The sequence below is a fragment of the Diadema antillarum genome, unplaced genomic scaffold (assembly GCF_040938485.1).
Source record: "Diadema antillarum isolate AM-2024a unplaced genomic scaffold, OU_Dant_1.0 scf00000114, whole genome shotgun sequence".
Classification (NCBI taxonomy): Eukaryota; Metazoa; Echinodermata; class Echinoidea; order Diadematoida; family Diadematidae; genus Diadema; species Diadema antillarum.
Window position 1 is genome coordinate 3,853,159 of NW_027271003.1, and position 17,522 is coordinate 3,870,680.

General features: G+C 37.8%; 1 protein-coding gene across 1 annotated transcript in view; it reads right to left on the minus strand.

The window, feature by feature from the left end:
• Window positions 1-211: 211 nt before the first annotated feature.
• LOC139719752 (uronyl 2-sulfotransferase-like) overlaps window positions 212-17,522 on the minus strand; it is a 45,522-nt gene continuing 28,211 nt past the window's right edge. Inside the window, exons 4-10 of the mRNA XM_071631141.1 lie at window positions 14,743-14,924; window positions 9,008-9,133; window positions 7,231-7,325; window positions 5,845-5,992; window positions 2,801-2,901; window positions 2,190-2,356; window positions 212-429 (exon numbers count right to left, since the gene is read on the minus strand). Of these exons, the coding sequence (XP_071487242.1) occupies window positions 212-429; window positions 2,190-2,356; window positions 2,801-2,901; window positions 5,845-5,992; window positions 7,231-7,325; window positions 9,008-9,133; window positions 14,743-14,924 (1,037 nt within the window). The remainder of the gene's footprint in view (window positions 430-2,189; window positions 2,357-2,800; window positions 2,902-5,844; window positions 5,993-7,230; window positions 7,326-9,007; window positions 9,134-14,742; window positions 14,925-17,522) is intronic.

The window sequence follows — 17,522 nt, forward strand, 5'->3', positions numbered from 1 at the left end:
GAAACCTTAGCATTATTTTTTTCTCAACCTGCTAATCATCTACCTTTGCTCTGTCATAGTTTTACGACACAACATAAGTTTTAATGGGAAAAGATCTCCATCATCAAAGACAGCTGACACCCGTTTGGTCATATAAGAAATCATCCAGGCAGTTATAGACGCAGCTCTCTTCATTCCTTCTTTATTAAGTCCACTGACATGTTTTATTGCACTATTCCGAACCTGTTTGATTTAGTAGACTAGCCTCCTCTTCAGCCGGTGTCACGAATACTTTGTGTTCGACAATATGAAGCTCTTTGAGGAGCGCGTAGAATCTTGCTCGCGCGTAGTGGTAGAATTCGTACTCGAGCTGCATGCGTTCTCGCATGGTGGTGACCGTCCAGGGTGACGGGGGAACATGATGGTTGGTTTGCACCTTTGAGCGGAAATCTGAAAGTTTTATAGAGAGCGTTAAATGAATGGAATATGACTAATCGACCTACCCAGCACATTTTAAGGATGGAAGCTCAACATGTAAATAAAACTCAATCACAAGCGACTGTTGAGTAATAACACTCTTTGCAAACTAAAACCTGTGTCACTATCAATCTTGAAGATACCACTTGATTTTATATTGTATTAAACTATTGCTTACTTCGCATAAAAGAGGAATACATGAAAGAGAGTGGGTGTGTGTGCTTGCAACGAAATTTGCCAATCAAATCTCTCATTCCTGAAAGGATTTGACAAAGGTTAAAAAAAAGATTTACCTTCATTGCTGATGTAACAATTGTGAACACCGAACAAGTACATTTCCTCAGTCATCCATTTTTCCTTGATGATGATTCATGGGAAATCTTTATTCCTCATGCTTTCTAGACTGCAGTCTCAAAAGGCCATTAAGGACTTTATGCAATCATTTTATATAAAGAAATGACAAAATCTCATATTTCAGTTGAATGAATATAAAAATGGCCCTAAAACCACCCAAAATAAAAGAGAAGAAACATTACATCTCATAAATTATTCCCATAACAAAATATATCAGATTCTGATATATTTTGTTATACGGGGAATAATTCACGCTTTTACCTGTAGTAGCTGAAAATATCATTTTCCTCCGAATTTCATAATAAAATTATAAATAGTTTATTGTAAGGGCCTACAATCAACTCGTTTATTTTGAATATTCGCAAGGACTGCATGGCCACGAAATGCTTAAAAAAAAAAACAATATTTCAAAATGTCGTGTCTTTCTTATTTCTTATCAGATTTTTGTTATTTCTGTTATGCTTTGGAACGTTCTGTAGACTTTTTTCTCTTTCTTTTGGGAGTTCGTTTTATTTTTCGGATGAATTTCCTTTTTAAGCATAATAATTAGGTTGAGCGGCAGACACTCAAGTCGGAAGGGGTAAATTCAAAGGGTATAAGTTTACGTAAAATGTGACCCTGCACCTCAAAACAAACAAAAAGCCGCCAGACATGAATTTTTAGTTGAGACCTTATTCTGAAAGAGCAGACTTTAAGCTTTAAAATGATGTATAACTCAAATCAAATGGACTCTCCTAACCTCTCTAAATATTGGAAAGAAAGCACAAACTCAGGAAAAGTGGGAACTGAGAAAAGAGGCTCTGAAGTACAGTGTCTATTCAAGCGCTTAATCTTTACCAAACCGTGCTAGCTGTGCGATGAATGGGACAAAAAACAGGAAGTAAACCACCAGAGTAACAACAATGAAGGGATTATCAAATTAAACTGAAATTAGGCATGCCTCATTAACACATTCTGTCCATGATTAATGCTAACTTTCAAAGCAGTAGCACTATCCTTTCAAAAGTTATTAGAGTTGAAAGAGAAGAGTGTGGATAACGTTTTTCAGAAATGAAAAAGGGATTCTAAAGACACACCTAATCACACTATTCTACCAAAAATGTTCGAGATAAACTTCTAAAAGAACACACTTTCCTGCCCGTTTTATGATATCAAATTTTAGCATAATGTAAAAGAAGACCTGCTCTTTCAGAAAATATGAAAAAGTCAAGTTCGGATAGGTTGACCCATTTCACTTATTTTCAGTCCTCACGCAAAATCAGTGTGTGCGACTTTATGTTCGTTTTGAGGTGCACGGTCACAAATAGTCTCGAAGCAGGAGAGTTTGAGTCTTTGTAAATTTATGACCGACTAAATCCCTAATGATCTGTTTGACCTACCAGTCTGGTTGTTCAGCTTCGTGTACGTCTCCACCATGCCAGAGAACATGGACGGAAAGAGAAACTCTAACGCCCTCATAGTCAGATTATACTCCTCCACCAGACCGACGAGAGTGTATTGGTCGAGATTTCTTTTAGCTTCGTCTAACGTCCACTTCGTTGGTTTCCTAGGATATGAAGTAATTATGTAGTCATTAAGCACAAAAGATACTTATGTTAATTTGTTTCACATGACAAAACCAATATTCTACACACAGAATATTACAAACTAATCTTTAATAATTTTTTAGCTACTACTGTGGTAACAAAAGAATAATAGTATTACCTTTATTATCTGAATGGAAAGTGTGAATGTTAAAATATCCTTTCACTGATCTTCCAGCACACCAAGGCATCATATCTGTTATAATCCTTTTCTGTCATCTTTTGTCATCCATAATATATAATCGAGATAATTGACCAAAGAAATAATATTTCTTAATAGGTTAATTCAACGTCCTTATAGAAGTGTTACAGGTTGAACTAGTTCACTGTGTGTACACGCGGTAAGGACAATGATATCGACCTTTTATGGTCAGTTTGAAAAGGAATGGTGGGGTAAGGATTCTCACCAACAGTCTGGATGATGGCCGCAAAAGAACCCCATGATGCGACTCAGTGCCCTGGGTCCCGTGCACGAGAGGCGATTCTGGCGGACACACTCATCAAATGTCTTCGAATAGATTTTAAAAAAAAACCAAGAAAGACGAAATAAAAACATAAAAAAAACGAATATGTAGAGACAGAGAGAGAGAGAATGTGCGAGCGTATGTATGTGCGTGTTTGTGTGAGAGAAAGGGAGACAGAGAAAGGGAGAGAGAGAGGGGGGGGGGGGGAGTGTTGTCGTCACAGACAAGTGAATCACGAATTCTAACATGTTGATTTATATTGATGTACTGGACGCTATCGTATTATCTCACCATCAATATTCGATAAACCACTACTTGATAAAATTGCCTTACAGGTCTCTATCACTCATGATGTTTGCATGCTATCCATTCATACATCATGACACATTCTGTTATGCATGAATCCATTCACATATTACGATCATCTTTACTGTTCTGCCTAATTTTGTTACAAAATTTGGATGCGAAGTGAGGTAGACTGGTACGTACAATAGGGAGCTTTAGATTTTAGACGCGCGGACGTTCAGAAGAAAAAAAAAACAAAACATGTTCTGAGCGTGCGCAGAAGCGCGGGTCAAGTTGACGCACGCTTCTGCTCCACAGAACTCTAGAGTTCTGTGTTCTGCTCACGCTCAGAACATGTTTTTTTTTTTTTTTTTCCCTCTGAACGTCCGCGCGTCTAAAATCTAAAGCTCCCTAATAAATCGTTAGGACAAACCCGTGCAGCCATCCAGAAATATTTTTATTATTAATGATTCTTTCTGTGACAGTGAGTCACATGTACACAGATCTCACGTGAAATTATAACTCCTATGAGTTGAATGGACAAGATATCAGTGTGAAAAGCAGTATTAAGGGCAGGGACTACACAGGATATCATAAGCGTTCGCAGCAGAAAAGACTTATACGACGTAAACATGCATATATAGTGATAACATATATAGGATGATCCTCTGGGAGCTATCTGTATGACATAATCATTATTGATTGACTAGCGGATTGATCAAAGGATCAGCAATTAATCGATAAAATGGCCTTCCGGTGCTGCAGAGAACAGGTCCATTACCCTGGTAATACACGCATACCCAAACTAGCGTGGTTCATGAATCATGGCTAGTAGTTATTAGATGTGCATCATCAAGTAGCAGTTCATGAATAATGATAATAATTATTATCATGTTTGTTTCTGTCTGTCTGCAGGGGAAAGCGAAATTGCCCGTCTAGTTTGCCTTCTGAATGCAACATGAGGATACGGACATTCATCAGCGGGTTCATCAGTGAGAGAGTTCCTACTTAAAGAACAAGTTCACCTTCATAAACCAATGTGGATTGAGTAAATGCAGCAATATCGGTTGAACATATCAGTGACAGTTTGGGGAAAATAAGACATTCCGTTTAAAAGTTATGAATTTTTAAGTTTTTTATGTTATTTATGTTATAATCTTATTTTAACGTTTCTGCACAGTCACTGCGGGAGGAGAAGACTACTACAGAGTATGACGTAACATGCGTGGAAACAACGATATAAGGAAAATATAAAGAGAATTCCACAAAATTTCATTTTTTGAAAAAAAAAGTACACGTTCCCTGGACTCGCTACTGACATAATTATGTTAAATGTAATATCATTCCCCGTCTTCTGAAAGAGACAAGTCATGACAATTAGTGCTCTATTAACATGCGAGAAAAGTGAAAATATGTTGAATTTTCTTTATAATTTCCTTATATCGTTCTACGCACGTGACATCACAAGTTATAGTGTTCTCATCAAATGACGGCTGCACTGAAACTATACAGAAGTTCATAACTTTTTGTACGGATTATCTGATTTTCCTCAAACTTTCAAACTTGCTGCATTCCCTAAATTTTTATTCATAATGACGTCGAGCTTGTCCAAAAAAGCGCGAATGGATCCAAAATGGAGGCAAGCTTCGCGACTTGTATCTCACCCAATTAAGAATTACCGCAAACTTCCATCCATCAATCAGATTTAAATGAAAAAGGATCAACTGATTTGATAGCTACATGAGATACAAAAAGGATGTGCTTATTGTTAAAATCACCCGAAGCTGAGAGAGTCATGGTTTAAGTGCTGTAGTATGATATTTAACATTCAGTGTGTTGTGTGTGTTTGTTACGGTGTCCTATTATAATGAAGAAGGCAACTGAAGAAACATAACAACTGATTTTTAGTTAATATCAATTCGGCAGACGTAACCTACATATCAACGCGCAACAATAATACCTGCTTTGGAACAACGCAATACCGTCTGCAGGAAACGGTAATGTACTTCACTTAGTTTTGGCCATTGACAAAACATAAAGGGATCATTTGAAGACTGCACTTTATCAAATGCAATTGACTCCAGTGCGCCAGCCTTATTACAGCAGCTTCCCTTGTTCAGCTCTACGTGCCAAACTTTGTATTAAAATGAAATTTCTGATAGATTAATCATGAAGACTGACGGAATGAATTAGGTATGAGGAAAACAAAAATCTTGGGCAACCTATCACGTGCCAGAAAACTTATGAAAATAATTAAAAGAATGTCTTTATCTGTATTCACCCTTCCTGTTCATGTTATTAATAATCCATATAACTGAATCTCCTTTTAAGTGCAATGAGTTCGTGAGTCTCTTCTTTCGAATCTACTCTTTTTCTTTTTACATGAAGGCGCCTATGAAAACAAAAGGAACAATTACGTGAGCACTGTATTTCGTCTTAACTCTCGGTCTGCGATTCTCAGAGAATGTAGGTCACGAGATCGTCAACAGCCTGATCTTTTAGCCTACCTCTTTACCCGTAGCCTTTCGCCAAAGCCCTTTCGTTGTATGTGGTGAGCGAATGGGGCAAACGACGTGAGCTCAGGTAAGTTGGACTGCATACAGCGAGAGGGCCTTGACAAAGGGCTATACTATACCCGCTGAGAGCAAGATCAAACTCGACAGGATTCGACGACCCTATATGACCTGGGATTGGCCTCTCACCTCGTTCATGACTTCCGGTTTTACCCGTTTTATCATATTAGCCATCGCTTTGTCCGACAACATCCCGTCTCCAAGGCGAGTGAAATAGAAGCTGGAGACCAGAAGATCCAACGGGTCACGGATAATGTTGATGAAGTAGACTCGTTTCCTAGAAACAGATGCAGAGGAACACCAAGAAATGATGTGCACAACTCGAAATGACGCCTTCCCAAGAGTTAAAAAATGAGCCTCTTAAATTATAATCAATACTTAATCCATAATTCCAAATTCATATTATTAAGTTCAAAGTAGGATATGATACTAATAACATGCCTCTCTTTTATCTCTGGTGTCTTATTATCAACAGGAATAACCAAACCGCGGAAAAAGATTAATGTTTTCGAGATAGTGATTTGGGCTTTGTTTAAGGCACAGGTATTATGAGACCAAAGATGGGACAATTGGAAATAAAGGCTCAGGAAAAGATTTCTATTTTGGGAGGAAGTCAGAAGATTTTGCACGGAGGTATTCTTCTAGCGTTAAACACGATGACGGATCTCAATGGATTCTACTGATATTCCAAAAACAAATCTGATTTACAGAGTCTATGTCCAATTTGAAGTAAACTTGTCAAAATACTGATGTTATTGTGAAAACTTTAGAGAAATATCTTTATAACATTAGACAATTAAAGGACAAGTTCACCTTTATAAACATAAGGATTGAGAGAATGTAGCAATATTAGTAGAACACATCATTGAAAGTTTGAGGAAAATTGGACAATCCGTTCAAAAGTTATGAATTTTTGAAGTTTTTGTGCAGTAACCGCTGGATGAGAAGACTACTGCAGTGTGTGAATAACTTAGATGTCACATGCGTACAACAATATAAGGAAAATATAAAGAGAATTTCACAAAATTTCATCTTTTGAAAAAAAAAAAACACATTCCCCCGACTCGTTACCGACAAATGTTATGGGTAATATTATTCCCCCTGCCTTTAGAAAGAGTCAAGTCAAGTGCTCTTTTATTATGCGAAAAAAGTGAAAATATGTTGAATTTTCTTTACATTTTCTTTATACTGTTGTACGCATATGACTCACAAGCTGTAGTAGTCTCCTCATCCAGCGGTTCCAACACAAAAATTTTAAAATTTATAACTTTTGCATCGATTGTCCAATTTTCCTCAAACTTTCACTGATGTGTTCTACTAATATTGTTGCATTCTCTCAATCTTTATGTTTATGAAGGTGAACTTGTCCTTTAAGTGCTCCTTTGGGTAAAAATTTCGCAAATTTATTACGGGGTTTCGCATGGGTTCGTCTGGATGATCGACTGCTTGATATGTACTGTTTCGTCGATGGAAGTGAGATCTTGATGCAGTATAAATCAATGTAATGTGACTTACTTGTCAAACCCGTGGTAATGGACATGGCCCTCTATAAAAGCTTTGGTCTTCGACTTGACCCTTTCCACAGTTTGGGTCAACAGCAGGAGCCGAGGCTGTGGTCAAGGTAAAAGCCATTATACTATGATAACAGTATTAGGATTATAGATGATGACTGGCGGGGGAGGGAACATACCGAAGGGTTTGAAATGATATTGAGGGAGGTTATAAGTCCCGAGACGAAGTTGAGGAACTTATAACCTCCCTCAATAGCATTTCAAACCCTGAGGGTGGAATGTTAGGTATCATGTTCCCGACAACAAAAGTCATCATCTGTTATATTACATGGGTTAGTCAAATACGTCAAATCATATGTCAGCAACATCAACCACAATCAACCACCACCAGCAACACAACGCACTCGATCGCGCAGAGCCAAATGCACTGTGCGCGCGGTCCTAGGCCTTCTTTGTTGTGTGAAAACGTTTTCCCATGGGAGAACATTACGAAGAATGTTCGCCCATGGGCGAACATAACGAATGTACCTCCATCACGTGACTTGTGTTTAGCCAATCACTAACCGGTATTTGACTAACCCAGTTACTATAATATTTTGCGTTTACTCAGAGGGAAGCTCGATAGAGGCTAGGCGCTGTTTTAATATTATTCATTGTTGTGCTCCTCCTCGTTTGTTGTTTATATCGCTTTTCACAAAATTTGATTCCAATAATCTATTCATAATCTATATCTCTGAAGCTATTTAATCATTACCTTTAATACCCCCATCTCTCTCACTCTCTTTCTTCTGCCATTATTTCCCCATCTTCCAATCTGCAGCTTTCTGAGTAAATGTGTACTTTCATTCCTTTTTGTGATATCACGTGTTGTATTAAATTTGATAATTCTACAATAATGATATTAATCATGTTACAAACATATATATTATATATATATATATATCTATATTGATTAGGTTGATAAGATAAGAAACAAAACGGGAACAAAGTTCATGCTGTATTCACCAACGGTTTATTTCTTCACACAAATTTTGGAGCGTCTCGCCGCCCTTTCTCAAGTGTTCTTCAACACTTGAGAAGTGTCATTTTTTTAGTTTTTATTCTGTAACTATTTTTTTTTTTTTTTTGCCAGGGTAACCTCGTCGGTCACTAGGATGTTACCACAACATTTCACATCCTTTAAACAGACGTGGTCTTCGAAATGAGTATTCATATCGTGGGCATTGTGCCTCAGTGGTATAAAGAAGTTTTACAGACTGATAGAGAAACACACTGTGTTTAAAATACTATGAAGCAGTCTTTGATTTCTAAGATAAAAATGATTGGTCGTCGTCTTAAGATGATATATCATATTGGAGTAACATTTTTATAACTCGTCACTGAACCGCCAGAAACTTTTAGCAAAAAATTGATATCATTCATTATTCATTTCTCTTTTTTTCTACCCCTCTCTCGCTTGCTCTCCATTGTCTAAATGATAATTGTCTTAATATTACTTCATTAATATTCACACTACATTCATTTCAATTCTTAAAGGAGTAGTTCACTTAAATGCATGTGTGAATTGAGTAAGCAGCGATTTTAATACAACACATCAGAGAAAGTTATGAGGAAAATCAGACAATCCGTTTAAAAGTTAAGAATTATTAAAATTTCCAACCATCGCTGCAACACATATATCTATGATTTCGTATGAACTTGTCCTTCAATAATCGTAAAAGCTTCACATTCTAAAAAAAAAAAATGAAACGAAGGTAACCTGCTATATAAAGAGGAGATACCTTGTTTCCTGGTGGTTCCATGGAAACCGGGCCATGAATTCCATTTTTCTCTGCAAGCAATTTCACGACTTCGAGTAAGGTCCGACTGCCACACTTCGGCACTCTGTTGTACACAACCGTAATACTCTGTTTGGTGTAAGAAGGAATAGACGTGATAGACGTATCAACGTGATCGTTAATATCCGAATGTTTCCACTAGAAAAAAAAAAAGGATTGATTCTAAGTTTTCTGGAACATAATAATGCTATATCAGCAAAAATAAAAACAGCAAAAAGCAAAGTAAAACAAAACAAAACAAAAATCTAAACAAGTGAATCATGTATCATTATCACCAAACACGATAAAAATTCAGGAAATACCCCGATCTTAATCATAATTATATACTGTTCTACAATTTTCTCGTGTCACTGAGTTATAACAACGGGAAATAAAAAAAAAATGTTGCTTCGCTTGTGTCACGTCAAGTTTTGCTGAAACATTCAGCATTTGTTTGATTTTTATCGGATTGCAGATGATGAACCTAAATTTGCCTATAAATTTGCACCCTGCAATTATTTGGTCACATAACATTCGTGGCAATGAATACTAAAATTGCTTATGATAGGCACATAACTCTTTACTTTTACCTTTGTTTTTTACTCACATGGGTTAAAGTGTGTGTGTGTTTTTCGTAGGAGCAAATTCTTGATAAACTGAGCTGTCTGAAATGAAATGGTAAGCAGGTTCAATCTTTCGTTCACCTTCTACGAGGCGTGTGTAAGCTGTTTTTTCGAGATATGAGTCGCATAGCAGGATGGAGCTGATGAGAGAAGAGATCGGGTGGAACACAATACGATCGCGTCCACAATGCACCAACGAGTGGTAGGAAGAAGAAGTCGGCATAATTAGGTATGGTGGAATTTGAGCGTTGAATTGCAAATGATAAGGGCCTATTACAGTGCAGAACTCAATCATGCCATAAGTAATAATTATACGTTAGGACTATAGGACTATAATACTCATAGACAATGAATATTAAATGCCGGCGGACTAGGTCACGTCTTGCCTGCGCGGTCAAGCTTCTAGAGCTTCTCGTCTTGAGTCAGAAAGGATAGGAGATGACGTCACGAACAAGGCCTGAGGCGAGCCTCTATTTGGCTCTTGTCTTCTATTGGGGATTGTAGGTTCCATCAGTCAAGGTGTACAGACTTTGTATCTTTGCTTAGTCCAATAAGTGTTAATCATGAAATATTTTGCGTATTATACGTTCAGATATCTAGGTAAGTATATAACTGTCTAGAAAAGGATTGAAGTTTAATCATGACCAATACTGCAAGTAGGGCCTACACACGAAGCGTTCACGACTAGGCTCGGATTGCCAAATCATGATTTAAACTGAATGTTATTTGATTTATTTCGTCTATATCTTTGCTATTTATAGGACTTTACAGGTGAGATACATCTAAATTTTTACAGTTCCATTCCCCTAAACCTTTCTATCTATTCCCTTATCTCATTATTTTTGCCTCCCTTCCCCTTTTATCTCTCCTTCCTTTGCTGACTTGTTATCTGGTGGCTCGGGTAAAAAAAAAATTTTGCGCAAAATGGAGCAGCAAATATTATGTTATTCAAATTTCTGAAAATCATAATCCGGGATTTTTACCCGCAATGCCTCTCAGACTACACCCGCAAGCTCATGAGAGATCTCGGGTCAACATTTTGTTTAAAATTGTGAAAATGTTTCTTTTTTCCCCCCATTCTCCATTCCAACAATTGAGGGTATCGCCAATCGCGTAGGTGCCGTGCGCAGAGCAGCGTTTAAGATGTATTATGGGATAGCTCATCGGACAAACTTGCCCCAGTTTTGGCTGCACATGCACTTACATCACACTCAGTCTTTATAAAGAGGTATTTTTTTGTTGAAGATTTCTTCGCTTTCCATCATGTGACCAGCACATTGAAGCCTTGCAGTAGTGAACCATGACTCTAGTGACTGCAAATCAGTAAAGCTTAGACACTTTCAACTCTTTTAAGCTGAATTATAGCCAAGAAAAAAGAGCTAACAACGGAAAAGCAGACAAAGAACTCCATTGAATCGTATGGGAACTGCGACTCGCGTGAGACAACAGGAAGCGAACAATTCAAGTCATTGTGTGGGAAAGGTTTGAAATGTATACAACTGAATGTTGTTAGTATAATGAAAAATTTTGATGAGTTGAAATCTATCATCCTGCAAAATGATGTTTATGTTTGCGCTCTCAATGAAACCAGGTTGGATGAAGGGATTCAAAACAGTGAAATACAAATCCCTGGTTACTTGATTATAAGAAAAGATCGAAACCAAAATGGTGGAGGTGTAGCCATTTATATTCGGAATAGTATTTGTTACAAAGTCCTGGAACACCGGTCTTTACTTGAGTTGGAAGCTATCTTAATATCTATCGAATTTAGACATTCTCAACCCATTCTCTTTTTTTGAATTGGTACAGGCCGCCTAATTCTGGACGTGCAGTCTTAGGTACGTAGCCCCTACGAAGATTTGCTAACATTCATGGGAAATTTTAACTGTCATTCAATTATCATGCGTGATACAAATTTTGATATTTATAGGAAACCTTTTTTTCCAATTATATAAGCAAATATAATCAGATAAATAATATTTAAGGATGGATTTTATCAATTAAATAGTATGAAATGCACCAGTTTCTTAGCTAAATGAGTGCATCATAATACCACGGTCTTAAATTCGATGCAGCTAAACATTGCTGTATTTTCAGTCGTATTTCACTGTTTATGACTTTTTGGTAACCCCTGTTCAGTATTGTACAACATACTTGCTGAGTGTGTTTTTCTTTTCTACCTTTTCTTTTTATCTGTAGCTAATGGGCAAGAAATATCCATGTACTTTGTGCTCTAAATGTGGCAAAATAATCAAAATGGTCTTTTCTATGTACACATTGTGAATGATGGGTGCATTCATGTGCAAGCATCTCTTTAAATGTCTACAGCGATTTATCAGAACAGTTTTTCGACTGGAAGTGCCCAAAATGCTTGATGAAGCAATAATTACCTTTCTATGATGAGAAATGCATAATGATTCAAATAGTAATACAAAACGCAAACCTCAAAGAGTAATAGGTGGAAACAACAGAAATTCTCGCTATCGTCAATGACGTAAAAAAACTCCTGCGCACGCTGAAGAGGAAAGCGTTTGACACTGTAAATGTAACAGCCATTTCTGGGGGGGGGGGGGGGGAGGGATGTACACACTTGCCTTTTCTTTTGTAAGTTTGTTCTCCTCCTCTTCTTTTCTTTTCCTTGCTCTGCTTTTCTCTACCTTTCTCTGATTATTGTTGGCTTTCACGATACCAATTCGATATATGAGTTTCATTATTTTTTTGTGTTTTGTATATATATACAGTGTATTATTCTTGTATTGCATTGTAAATTCGGGACCCTGTGGAAGAACAGACATATTTTGAAAATATGACTGAACAGGCAATCCCCCGTTTCTTCTGTACGTATATGCAATGTATATGCAACTTGTAACGTGTGTATTTTTATATGAAGACGGAAATAAAAACAAACAACAAACAAGATTATGTATTACGATATCCATATGCAACGGCATGCTCAATGACGTCCGTATACCCTGTCTATAGCCGTACATTTCTGACCTCTTTTCATGTTCATAGTGCGAGACAATGGACAAAGGTCTCACTCCCGAACCAGACACAGATAGGCTAATCCATTCACCCTCTCATGCTTGCCACTTTGATTTATCGTCCATAGGTTTGTGTGTGAAATTTACTCATTGGCGCAGGAAGGGTTAATTCTCAGAACGGTATAGTGGCATTCTGTTGACAATCAGTAAAGCAGCTTTGATTCAGATCATGTTTCGCTTCTTAATAAGCGCGAGGACCAGACAAAAAACATTAAATTCAAACTTTTATGGGCTTCACATTTCATCTGACTTCATACCATCATCGACTCGAAGTCATGCACTATATTTCCTCAATCCTAATGAGGATCGCTAATATTTTCATTGCCAATGTTCAAAACCTAGTTACCTCACATATTCCGAACCTAATCCCTTACTAAGTATCTTCACAGAGAGTGAGCTCGCCGAGCAGGGAACAAGCATAATTTTATTTAATAGAAACACGGAGTCAAAACAGAATAGACGATGTGTGCTTTATAGAATCTCAGTTAAACACAATTAGGAGTCATGTACGACTAATATTAGTATTAGTGGAAATTGAGCAAAGAAAACGAGCCCAATGGAATCCCTTTTTCTTTGCTCATTCTTCCAGTAATGAATTATATTCATTTTTGGTCAGTTTCGTTTGTTTGCGCTTGTTACTAATATAAGTAGTTATCCTAAGCTTACCCCTCGCTGGGCTGGGAATTTGGGTGCTGATCATTATTCCGAAGGTTCGCTATTCCGAAGGTTCGTTATTCCGAAGGGTCGTTAATCCGAAACACGCAAATTCCCTATACCTACAGGTTCGTTAATCCGAACATGAAAAAGGGGTTCGTTAATCCGAAAAACTGTGGCGTTATTCCGAAGGTTCGTTATTCCGAAGATTGGTTAATCCAAAAATGAAATTCGGAAAAATGAACCTTCGGAATAACGAATCTTAGGAATAAAGAGCCTTCGGAATAACGAACCTTCGGAATAACGAGCTGTAACCGGGAATTTTATATCCAGGGGATCTATTTCACTCTGTCCGTGTTAACGTGGGAATACCCCTACATCCTCTATTTAGACCTCTCACAGCAGAAACATTGTGTGTTTGTATAGCATGTTTAATTAGCGCTCTTGCGCCACTGGGAAAACCCGGAAAGTATATGGGTTGACAAACTTTGTCAAGAAAGAACATAGGGGTGGCAAGAATATCAAAGATCCGATTTACCTTCGGGAACAGTGACTTCAAAAATTTTCATAATATAATTATGTGTAGGTCTGTTGTACCACAAAATATCCTATAACATAAAATTTTCCCGATAAAGCCTATAATTATAAGGAGATATCTGTATTTTTCTCAATAAACCGTAACTGTAGATGGTTTAGTCTTGGAACATTTCTATTATAACTACTTTTCACATTTTGTATATTTAACAGTTCATTTACTTAACAACGATTTTACTTATTCAAATTCTTACAGTGGTTGTTTCTATCTCTAACTCACATTTTAGAACTATTCTAAAACATTACTGTTGGGTTTTTGTTTCATCTGCAAATGGCAAATTTTGCAGGTCAGTCTTTAGGAGGAAATGCGCAAGCGATAGAGCGTACCGTATAATATAGCGACCAAGCAGGAACGATGGGGAGGCCGGCCGAGGAGGGGTAGGATAGGGAAAGGGTATTCCAACTTTTCCACGAAAGAGTTTTTGCATTCATAAATAGTATCTAATATGAATATCGCTTTGGTTTATTAAGCTTTGAATAATCATACCGCAATATAAAATGTCATTACGACACACCTGTGGGGAAATAATTATGGTCAGCATAGTGAGTCTCTCAGTTTCATAATTTATTGTTTTGCTTTCAATTTGTTAATTTATTACTGCCAGTCATAACATTAACAGGTGTAGATTTTCAAAATATTTGAGATTCATTCCTCCCCAAACTCTATAGGCCATTTCAAGCAGAAGCAATGATCATAATCTTCTTTATAGGCTCAAAATTGTGATCAATTCCAGTTTATGACTAATCTAAAATGACATCAATCCAAGCAAAGGAATTAACCTACGTCCTGTAGAACTGGTACACCGTAACGGGAGTCGCATGGCCTCTGCAAAATAGCCTCAGTGCCGGAAGAATCGTTCCATGCAGAATTCTGACTGATGTACCTCGGTGTCGAGTTTACCTCGTGGGCCGTGCATTGGCAGGACGAATGTTGTGGGGCGAGTCGTTTGCTGCTGTTCACAATACCTTGAGAGTCTTTGAATGGGGAAAAAGTATACTAATTATCCCTGTAGATTCTTTGTGCGTTTAAGGTATGTAAGTCCTGATTGGATACACTATTAGGCTGCGTTCACACAGAAGTATACTATTCGGGTATACGGTGCGCGTCTTTGAGGGCACGCAAATAGCTTGAATCGAACGATAGGATTTCCTAACACCGGATCACATAAGAGGGCACTATTCGAAAATGCCGAATAGCATAGAATAATATAGCATAGTGAGAATCGCGCTTGTTCGATTTTCGAGCAGCGTATACCATCTTTCGTTTATGAAATGGTGCAAATTTTGGTCTGGATTTGCCCTTTAGCAAAAATAAGCATGTAGACTGACATTCTGATGCAGTTTAGAAATTGTTAATAAGATTGCTGGGATGATTGTGTAGGAGGAAGAAATCTTCACTGCATGGGGTAGGGAGTTGATGGTGCGGGTGATGTTGTACTGGGTCGACTTGACTGTGCATAGCGAATATCGAATAGCGAATACCGTATACCAAGTCTATGTTAACGCAGCCTAATATGAGGGTAAGTACTCCGAGTATTACGTAAGTATCTTATTATATGTGGCGGCTATAGCTAGCTGAAAAGATATTGTCCTATGAGAAACCAAATGAAGTCCTTTGCCACCCCGCATCGATCCCGTCACAGACAAGGATACAGAAGATACGGATGGGTGGTTCTTTTCTCCACTTTCTTTTAAACAACTTTCTTCTCTAGCTCCCTGAGTACAGCACTATCATATTGCTTTTACATTCTCTAAGCAGCTTTATTTTTAACAGGGCTGATAGATGGCTCAACCCGATCCCTGATTCTAGCGAACCAAGCAAACAGATTCCTTAACTGAATAAAAGACGCATGTTATAAGTGTATAGCATAGCTACCTTTTCACTCTTCTTGCCTCCAAAACTGGACTTCACTGACCTCATACGCTAAAGCTTTGCAAACAGTCCCACTAGTCTCAACATTCCATAATGACTACACGACCCTTTCACTACTACTACTATACCACCACCAGGTCACAACAACAACTACTACTACTACTGCTGCTACTACTACTACTACTACTATTACTACTACTACTTCTACTACTGCTTCTACTATTACTACTACTACTTCTACTTCTACTACTGGATCTGGATCTGGATGAATACGCTGAAAAACTCTGGATAGAGTATCACTCAGCACTGTGGTGTGATGTGCAGCTAATCACAACGGAGGTGACGCTGGAGCGCTTTTTTTGAATGTGTCAAATTTATGAATCTGCTTTATGTTACTCGGCAGATTATTCCAATCCTTCGCTGTTCTATGGAAGAAGGAGTTGGCGAGAGCAGTTGAGGAACCGTATAAAGTAGAGTAATTATCCGGATGATAACTTCGGGTTGTCATACCTCTCGGTGCTTGAGCAGGACCAGGCCCGTAGCCAGGGGGGGGGGGGGGGGGGGGGGGGGGTGCGTCGGGTGCGTACGCAACCCCCCCCCCCCCCCAAATTCTGAAAGGTCCACTTTTTCATAATAACGGTTTTTAGCAATTCTCAAGATAACAATCCAAATAAATATAAAGACACATTATACGCTACGTAAATGTGGAAGAGTACGTTTAACAATGTTAAAAATAATTGTACGAAACCCTTTTGTTGTATGAACCATCGGATCGTCCCCATGCACACAAACACAAATGTATCAATTTGTGCGAGCTATTATTATATTGGCACTGCATGCCATGGCCCTTGGCGCGTGTGACCGGTGTTTTTTTTCCACTGGCCGCCCGAGCACGTGCGATTCGTGGATGACATTGAGGTTGACACTTGCATTTTTTCACAGGAACAGAGGTAAGTTGATGAAAATCTAATAGCCTCAAGTTTACATATATGATAAAAATTAAAGAAATTTCCTCGAAATTACTATAATCGAAAACCTGAGACATTTTATATCTACGTCTCACAAAGATATAGTAGGAAAAGCCTGAATATTGCAAGAGCTCCGGAGTAAAAACAGTCAGTGAAAAACCCTATGTATGATAGCATTGTGAGAGCGTTAGACTGCATTGTGACGCATCGTTATTTGATTTACATTCTTTATTGATATATTTTCATAAATATCTCAGGTAATGAGTCGGATTGGATTACAATTCTCACCTACAGCTTTGTAGAAGTCTGAGTCAACAGTATCACACAGTACTTCAAGACGTATTATAGTACAAACGATTTCTTGAGCCTGCACCGTTTCAGGCTCTGTTCTGGATACGGCGGTAGAAACTCATTCTTTTTTGTTGTTTATTTTATCATTATTTACTAATCTATTTTCTAACTTACAGGTAGCGGATTTCTTTGCAGGCCAAATTCGGAAATGTAGTGTTGATTATTACTTATACATTTTCTCATGTTGTGACAGTTCTATTGGTTCTCATTTTAAAGTGAGCCAAAACCTAAGAACATTTTCACTTATAATTTCCAAAGAGTATTATGCAGGCACGCAAACTCATTTTAGTTGTATTTCATTTAAATGTAATGGGTAAGAGGGTATGAGAGAGAATGGAAAGTGCTGAGCTATGAAGTAAAATGGTAAAGTAA